Source organism: Trachymyrmex septentrionalis, unplaced genomic scaffold (genome assembly GCF_001594115.1).
Source record: "Trachymyrmex septentrionalis isolate Tsep2-gDNA-1 unplaced genomic scaffold, Tsep1.0 scaffold9, whole genome shotgun sequence".
NCBI lineage: Eukaryota > Metazoa > Arthropoda > Insecta > Hymenoptera > Formicidae > Trachymyrmex > Trachymyrmex septentrionalis.
This window is the reverse complement of record NW_017306091.1, coordinates 4,369,682-4,378,872: the sequence shown is the minus strand read 5'-3', so window position 1 is coordinate 4,378,872 and position 9,191 is coordinate 4,369,682. Positions and strand designations below refer to the sequence as shown.

At 43.9% G+C, this 9,191-nt stretch overlaps 1 protein-coding gene and 1 long non-coding RNA gene across 4 annotated transcripts in view; one reads left to right on the top strand and one right to left on the bottom strand.

Moving 5' to 3' along the window:
* Positions 1–9,191, top strand: part of LOC108755874 (dorsal-ventral patterning protein Sog) — a 35,756-nt gene that overhangs the window by 10,832 nt on the left and 15,733 nt on the right. For both annotated transcript variants that reach the window (XM_018499258.1, XM_018499257.1), the window contains one exon: positions 9,065–9,168. In XM_018499258.1, coding sequence (XP_018354760.1) covers positions 9,065–9,168 — 104 coding nt within the window. The remainder of the gene's footprint in view (positions 1–9,064; positions 9,169–9,191) is intronic.
* LOC108755876 lies at positions 5,561–8,526 on the bottom strand. 2 transcript variants are annotated; one of them, XR_001939794.1, is made up of 3 exons: positions 8,470–8,526; positions 7,869–8,030; positions 5,561–5,820 (listed from the first exon to the last, which is right to left on the bottom strand). It is a non-coding gene; the product is annotated as an uncharacterized LOC108755876 (long non-coding RNA). The 2 variants fall into 2 exon arrangements; XR_001939793.1 differs by lacking the exon at positions 8,470–8,526 and adding an exon at positions 8,216–8,420.

The following is a 9,191-nucleotide window of genomic DNA, read 5'->3' as shown; positions in this document are numbered from 1 at the left end:
CCCCCCCTCCTCCCCCCCCCCCATTTTTTTTTCTTATCTCTTTTTCTTTTGCGCGGTTACGAACGCGACTCGTCCTGATTTCACGAAGACCGCCGTCTTGATTTATCCCTCGTGCGCTTTTTCCCTCGAGCGCGAGATAAGATGCGTCATATCGCGGGATCGCGCCGCGTTGCTCAACGTTTCGCCGGCCCCGCTGAAATAATATTGCGCGTTACGTTCCTCGCGGATGAGTTTAGTCTGGACGGCCGCTCGAGAACGTTACTCTGGCGCCGCTCTATATATAGTGTAACCATGTTCCCCGGAGACTAATCGTTTCAAGTTGAAATCACGTTGATGGACACATTTTCCATCTTTCCTCTAGGCTGAAGTTTTTTTTTTTGCTCTATTATCCTTCGGTGAGACGGTAACGTCCCGCCCCCTCCCCCCCCCCCACTTTCGTAAGGATCGCAGTGTGTGACGGAGCCCGAGCGATTAATAAGTCGCAAGTCATTGGAGCGCGGCGGAGAGTGGATTTCGCGGAACGAGTGGCACGAATGGCATAATCACCGCGAAATCTTGTAATTTACGTCATTACCGCGGCAATGCCGCGCAATTACTGTACGGCGCATCGTCAAAATCTGTCCCCGGGTGCCCGGGGTGCGACGGAGCGAACAGCAGTTTGCGATTGGCCGTCCGTTATCTATCATCTGCCGCGGGAGTGTTGGAATCATCGTCGCGTAAATAGGCTTCCTCGGAAATTTACTTTAAGCAGACGAGAGAGAGAGAGCCTCGCCGGGGTTCTCGAACTTGGTTAAATAGAGGGTTGGACTCGTCGCTCAGCGGTATGCCTCCGACAAATATCGGCTTGGTCTGGTCAAGGTGCCAAATACGTCGTCGTCGTCGTCGTCGGCGCGCGAGCGCGAGCGCGACGATTACCAATGCCGATTGTAACGAAGAAAAACCGATTTCCTTACAGAAATTTCACACTGGAAGATAGCGATTACTTACTTATTTTAATATCTTTAAGTAGGTAGATGGCCACGGCACTCCACACGTAATTACTTTAAAAGCCTTGTTTTGAAAGAGGAAAATGAAAAGTACCGCGCTGAAAAGTCTCAAAGTGATTTTTATATATTCTTAAGAGTGTAAATAATGTCAATTTAACTCTATACACACGCACGTATACTGGATATTGAAAATACTTGTAGCTATAACGATAAAATTTGCTTGGGATATTCTAAGCATTAAGGCCAATCCCACTTAGCTATTAAAGCGCTGTTATTTAGTTTCTTTTAATACTCAAAATATGTGATTAATCATCTATCTTGCAATATTAAATTGGAATGTTTGTAAGCATCGATTTAATTGCCGTTCTTGCTAAATAATTTAGTGTTTATTAGTTTAATTTATTTTTTTGCACTTGGGGGATTTTTCCGTTGCATATTTTGAGATATCGACTTCTCTCTCTCTCTCTCTCTCTCTCTCTCTCTCTCTCTCTCTCTCTCCGCACTGCTGACGCACAAAGAGAAGCGATTTCGATTGGTATCCTTGAACGGAACCGGCAAAGACCTTTTCCTTATTCTCAGTAGCGATCGATCGTCGCTCCGATAAACCAAACCGACTCGCTCGGAACGAAGCGTTGATGTATTATTTATCGTTTGTACTCGCGGCGTGTCCATTCTCGCATTATATCAAGCTAGAAGAAGGAAAAGTAGATACGTCATCGGCCGACCATCATCCATTTCTTATTATTTCACGACTGTACCGACTTCGTAATAGACACGGCGTATTTTCCATTACGTATATTTACGTGTAGTCGCGCGCAAATTACGTCTAGGAAAGACCGATATCTCTCGCATGCGTGACGGTATACTCGGAACATTTACGTATTAATTATTTTTATTCTTGGGAATCTCTCTCTCTCTCTCATTGCCTTTTGCGGATATATTTCTGTCAATTACGCGCGTTGATGATCGATAGTTCTCGCGCCACTGAATCACCGCCGGTTTTCTTGGCTCGCGAGAAAATCGACACGTGCCAGCCGTGAAATTTGAAGTAATACGAATGAGCCACTTGCCGACGTAACAGCGGTTTATTCGTCAGACAGTTCTGATTTAAGCCAAGCTTAAGCTCTGGCATAATCCCAATGCAGTTAACTCAATTACTCTTTCTCGCGCGCGTACGAGAGAGAGAGAGAGAGAGAGAGAGAGAGGGGGGGGAGATAGAAAGAGGATCAAAAATTTCATTCTGTCGAGAGAAGAGTTTGAATTGAACCCGTGGCTCATTCCTTCGTTCGTCACGAGGAATATTATCAATTACCCGTTCCAATTCCTCGAGAAACGCGCTTCCAGGCTTTCTTCGACACGTTACGTCACGCTCGTTCTCAATTGCTTGAGAGAAAAGAGGAGGAAAAAAAAACGAAACTTTGTTTACCGACGTACGGCCGATTGAACGTCGATCTCGCGCCGAGGCGCGAGGGCTCTAAAAAGGTCAAAAGTTTTGTCTCTAATGTAGGCCTTACCTGATATTTCCGACCGCGATTACCGGGTCGGCGTAATATTTACAATTTACATATCGCGCGCGTACACACGTGCGTATACACGTACTCTGCCGTCCGCGTCGCAGATAAGCCGCCACCGCCGTCGCCGTCTCTTATCAGAGCGGCCGTCGCACGACCGAGCGACGACGGAGGGATTGGCCGAAAGGCTTGGCGAACGTGAATGCATCGCATTACGCGTGCACTGACTTAAAGTCGCGCCGCGGCCGCAAGGTCGGCATTTCTGAGCCGTGCGTGACATCACGTAGGTGTTACGGGCGACGTACACATGCGTTTACATGTGCGGGGATCAACGCGTGTGTCTCAACGGGAAAATGGTTTGTATACGCGCTAATACGTGTGTCGGAAAGCGTCGTAGAGTCGGGACGATAGACACACGGATAAATGTGTTTGTTCGAAATTCTAGGGCAAGCTCTCTAAGAAAAGCGTATTAATGCATTGAGATTAACGGCTGAATGAAGATGAATAATGTATGTAGTCGCGAGATCGAAAGTTTAGCGGAAGTCGGAAAACGAAGCGAAAAGAGATCGCAGAAAGAATTTTTGCACAATATATTGTTGATCCTCCGACGGCTGTTGAATGAAACTTACCCGACTGTTCGTCTTGAATTGTTTAAACGAGACATCGGTAATATTGTACAAAATAACATATACTACAATATTTTTAGCGTTTACAGTCACTCTTTGTGTAAGTTGTGTACGAAATGACGGCGTTTTCTCTTTTTTTCTCTCTTTCTACCTTCTCACGAAGATACGTGGGCAGGAAGGAAAGAGACGACACGAGTGTGATACCGCGGAGAAAAGAATGTATCGAAAAACAAAAAAACTCCAAAATTAATCTCAAGTACAATGATGCACGTGTGAAGATATTTAGAAAAAAATAGCGATCTCTCTTTCCGACCTCTTTTCTCAACTCACCGATCGGACGCGGCGAAGTCGTTATTATAAATAAAATTAATTTAATAACGTAAAAAAATAGGTCAAAGTAAGAAGAAGGGAGGGGAGGAGAAAATAAAACGTGCGGCAAAGTGTGATGTGTTCGCTCCGCCCACGTAAATCTGCGTGTCGACAGGTATCGGGCAGGCGCGGCGGTTCACGGATGCATAAACAATCAGACGGGCGTCCTACGTGCGCTTTTAACGGAGTCGCTAAAACGTAGACCGCAGAACCGTGTCGGCGCGGTGGACGAGGGCGATGGTGATCGCTCGAGAAAGTGGCGCTCGTCCGTATCTTAAGCGTGATTTACACGGGCCGATTTATATTCGCTAGAAGCCGCGTCTAGTGACGTCATAGCGAGTTCGCTACTAAAAACTTCTTCTAGACGCGGGTTTGTTCTTATAGCGTATAGTCGCGGCGAGTATACCGCTTTTCGACGCTTGTCGCTGGCTTTTTTAAGCCGTCAGCGCGTGAAAAGACGAATTTTTCCGGAACGTCTCGCGGCCACTCGGATCGAGTAAGCGTCAGAGAATAATCATGTCATCGAATGATATACCTCGAGCCGCTGTTGTGCTTTGTGAGCCAACTATTCGCTTCATCACTAGCGATCGCTTAACACTTCAAAATTTTAGTCGCTAGCGAATAAAAACCACGCGTGTGCAAGAAGCTTTCGTCGGCGGACAAATTAAGAAGCTTGGCTTCAAGCGAATAGCAGCAGAGAATTCACTGACGATTTAATGACGTCACTAGACGCGCGGCTTCCAGCGAAGAAAAGTCGCCCCCCCCCCCCGTGTGAATCACGCTTTTTCGGCATCGCGTACCTTACGAAGGCGAAGGCAAGGGTCCTTCGTTGAAACGAGCACGCTTGACGGTTACGTAAAACGACATCTATGACGCGAATGATGCACGTGACTCGATTTCCTTCCGGCAATCTGGCGTAATCATTGATCGAGCGTTATACGAGGGCATATCGTATATTCTTTCGTGTCGATTAAACGCGACGAAAGTCTCTTCCCTCCGTGCGCGCGAAATTAAATTTATCGCCGATTGTATATTACCGCGCCGTGTCATTAAGTGTGTCATTAATGAGGATCATCGCGGATGATGATCCGATCTGTTTCTTGCAGAGAAAACCGATAAACGCGGTCGCGTCGCGTTGCTTTCGATCGGCTAACTGTGCAATCGAGCTGCGCTTTTGTTTTTTATCGTTAACGACGCGACGCGTCGCGATAGGATAACAGTCTTAAGGACCGTCTACACAAGTCGCAAACGCAGAACGCAGTTCGCAGACGCATTTGCGACAGCCAATGAAAAGCTGTTATTAGTACCATTGACGCTTCTGATTGGCTGTCGCGAATGCGTCTGGCCCTTTATGCGCGTGCGATGCTAAAGGTGATGTGAAACTCGAGACGAAGCGGGTAGATGCCGAAAGGCAGAGTGAGAGAAAGAAACGGGAGGCGAGGTATACGAGCGGATAGACGTCACGTTCGTAAATCTATCCGAGAAGGATACTGAAATGCGGGGGACGGCGCGGCCGGGGAGGAGGGTGGAAAAGCGAAAAACGAAAGGTGTAGCACGTGTTTGCCATTCGCTTAACCTCCTCCTTAGTGGATTACGGGTCCGGTGCATTCCGTTGCATGCGCGCGCGCGCGCGCGCTCCTTTTTCACGCTCGCATTATTTATATTAGCGAGCGAAGACGTACTCATGGCATCGCATAGCACGAGCGGACTACATTTTATTTTCTCTCTCTCTCTCTCTCTCTCTCTCTCTCTCTCTCTTTCTCTCTCTCTTTCTCGAGGAAGAAGAAGAAGAAGAAGAGGAAGGCTCTTCGGCTCGCGAAGTCGAGCGTGACTTTCAGCGCAATGTCCACGATTTAAAGTGGTTGGGTAATATATCCGAGTATCAGACTGCTGTCTCTCGTCCTGATGAAATGAACTACAATTTGTTCACGAAATATTGACATTCTAATAATGGATCTCAATTATCTCGAAAGCATTATCGTCGATGATCGTTGTAATCGTGCAGGTTGTTAAGACTACGGTACACAAAAAGCATAAGTAGTAATTGACATAAGCAATAATAGCTCTCATCAACATTTTTTATTTGCTACTGCTCACGTTATTGCCTTACAGTCTCTTCTACTGTGATTTGATCGATTCCCTCATTGGTTACGTCTTATTGCTTTACGTTTTTTTCTGTGTGCTGTAGCTCTTATCATTACGCCAAGTATCGCCCGAGGACAGTTTGTGGATTGTGACCATTACTGCCTGCACGTCTTCTCGAGTACACGCGTTCGCAGTTTTCGTTCCAAACGATATTTATGCATGCTTTGTAAAGCGGCGTCTGATCTAGATAAATATTCGGTTAATATTAAGCATTATTTAGCTCAATATTATTATTTTATACGATATTATTGATGTTTTATTTACCAAAAAGAAAAAAAAAAGAATCTGGTATAATTGGCTGTCAAATGTGAAATAATTTTTATCAAATGTTCGGTTATAATATTACCAAATAATATTTTAAAAACCAAATTATAAGTAAAATTATATTTTCGTTATATTAACCGAATATTTGATTGAAATAATTTTACCCAACATTTGGTAGCTATTATCAGACTCTTTTTTCAGTATATTTAAACGATTCGAAACAAATAATTTAGAGGCTGTAATGCAGTCTCCAGACGATCAACAATATTGTGCAATATCAAATATTGTGCAACAATATCGATAGTCTAGATCTAACGACCGCTTGAAGCTTCGCCGTTGATTAGAATTTACGCTTCTTCGGTTCACGCACGTGGACGTACGGCGTGCATACACACACACGTGCACGGACACGCACGTGTGGACAAAGGGGAGAAATTTATTTTGTCCGCTGGCAACTGGCAAGAGCCGTACGCGCGGATGAGTTGCGAGTACGCGTCGCGCGAAATGTTATTAATTCTCAACTCGAGCTCCGCGCGTTAAGTCACGATCATTCGTATACAGAGTCGTGATAATAACGATCGCTGAAAGTGATTGCACTTGTCGGGAAAACTCGATTTATACTAGCACACTCATGGACGCGGAGAAGCGTGTCGCGTCGCCCGAGAAAGCCACCCCGGATGATGAGAGAAACGGAGGAAAAGCCGAAGGAGTCGTCATTATTGAGAAGAGAGAGAGAGAAAGAGAGAGAGAGAGAGAGAGAGAGAGAGAGAGAGAGAAAAGAGAAGAGAAGAGGAGAGACCTAATACGCTTCACCTTACCACGCTATGCCGCGTGACTCGCATATTTTCGATGCGGTAGCTTGTGTCGTGGCTCTCTCGGACTCCTAGTTACTTAGGGCCGCGACTTTGCGCTTAGAACGACTTAGCGCACGCAGTGCAATGACCTCGTGCAAAACGGGCCTCTCTCCATTTCCCTTTCTCTAACTCACACACGACCGAGTTCTCTCTCTCTCTCTCTCTCTCTCTCTCTCTCTCTCTCTCATTGGGATGAAGTTTTTGAGTAGCTTAGAGCGGTATGATCACGAAAATTCCGCCAATAGATTTATTTTTCCACAACATTGTCTATCTCTTTGTTTCTTCCTCGTTTACCCACACATACGCATATCTAAATAGTAAATATTTATCTGTTTACTTGATATTAGAGCAATAATATAGGACAAAGATCGTTTGATCTTTTTAAAAGACATATGACACTGACAGAAACGTTCTGCGATTAAATCAACAAAAGAGATTTAACGAGAAATTCTATTTGGTCTCGTCAAAATGCTATTCTTGTTGAGTTCTTTTGTTGCTTTAATCAGAATATTTTTCTCAGGGTGAGAAATAATTGTCGATTTTCTCTTTTATAATATTAAGAGTGAGATATGTACAGTGAATCAGAGCCCAAAGGTTGCAACCTTTTTTTTTTTCTTTTTGAAAGCTTTGAAATGTAGTTTGCTCACCGAGCCGATTGGTTCTTACTTATGGATCTGACCATTTACGTTCTATCGTTCTACGAGCAAGGCTGAGAGTTTCGAAATTCATAGAAAAAAAAGTTGCAACCTTTTAGCTGATGTCTCGAGCGTCTCGAACGTTAATTTTGGATTGCGCGCAGAACTGTGGACTTAAGAAAATAAGGCGGTACTTATTGTAATTAGTTTACTTTATACAGGATAATAAGGACACCGCGAGATGCACGCGAGCTATTCTCACCGTGTTATTCTCGGGCGCTTCCACGCCCGCCTTGATTTTTACACTGTGGAAAAGAAAGGATAACTGACGGAAAATAATTATATTGCTAATAGCAGCTTGCAATCTTACTCTCTCCTTGTCTTCCTAGCGAATGGAGACGAATCTAATGAAATATTAAAGTAAAAAAAAAACTTAAGAAAAAGATATTGTTATCGATTTAATGGAGCGTATTATTACGTGTTTTGCTACTGGCTATCGGCAGCTTGTTGTAAAAGATAACGGTCTCGTCTTTATCTCTTCTCTCTTTGGGATTTACGTTTTACGCAGTAAAACTAATCCGGATTCGAAGCGGCGAACCGGAGAGACTCGTCCGTTTTGTCATCGACCGGCATCGATCAGCTGCACAGAGAGAAAAAATTTGCCATGAACGAATAATCCTATGACATGACAGCAAATTCAGTTGGTAAATACAGAGATCGGAAAATTATTTGCTGATGTAACAAATATTCTTTTTTGCACTTGCTACAAAAATTATTTGCAACAAATACAAAATAGTTGTCAAATAAACAGCACAAAAATTTGACAGTTAAATTTTGTAATTCCTCTTGCGTTGATAGGAAATCTTTTTTCTCTCTGGTTCACACGATACGTAATTTGCAAACAGGAGCCCGAGTTTTACATCGAGAATGACTGATGCGTCGATCATCGCGTCTCGGTGATGTCTCTATATGACGCGACGCGATGCGACGCGACGCGACGCGACGGTTTGAATGAACGCGCGACGCATAATATCGGTGAATGCGAATGAATATGCACGCGGATCAATGTATGTACATACCGAGCGTGTTACGTTATACTCGCATCAAATTGCGTCTCATTCATCGATGATGACAGCGGAAGTGCGTCAGCGATGAGCTGTGTTTTGCGTTTAAAATATATCTTCTTTTTTTATATGACTACCATGATAATGGCTGCTTTTGACAGAAAGAGCAGCTTTGCAACTGTGGTAAGATTTTTTTAATACGATCGGTTTTTTTTATTCTTACTTTCTCTCACCGGGTCTAAATATACGAACCGATCGTATTAAAGAATCTTACATGGGTATACGTGTGAGGATAAGATGGAAAGAGTGAATCAAGTTTTCTTCTGCGGCAATATGTAATATTGCAGGTAATAAAAATTCTGTTTCTTCTTTTTATTGAAGAATCCTCAAAATAGAAAATATTTTCGTTTTTTCTGCCGAACGTTTAGCCAATGTCCTCTCGATGTCTGCGAAGTATAATCTTCGTAGCGCAGTATCAGTCATCGATAAGATGAGAAATCATTAATCGGACAAGATGTTTATATTTACATCGCTAATGTTATTTCACGGTAATATGGTAATATTGGACGACGATTGATAACGACGCGATGATTTTTTCCTTTCTTTTCAGAATGCACTTTCGGCAAGCAGATTCGCGAATTGGGCTCGACGTGGTTCGCGGACTTGGGACCGCCCTTCGGAGTCATGTATTGCATCAAATGCGAGTGCATACCGGTACGTGTGTATTATAATCCTTT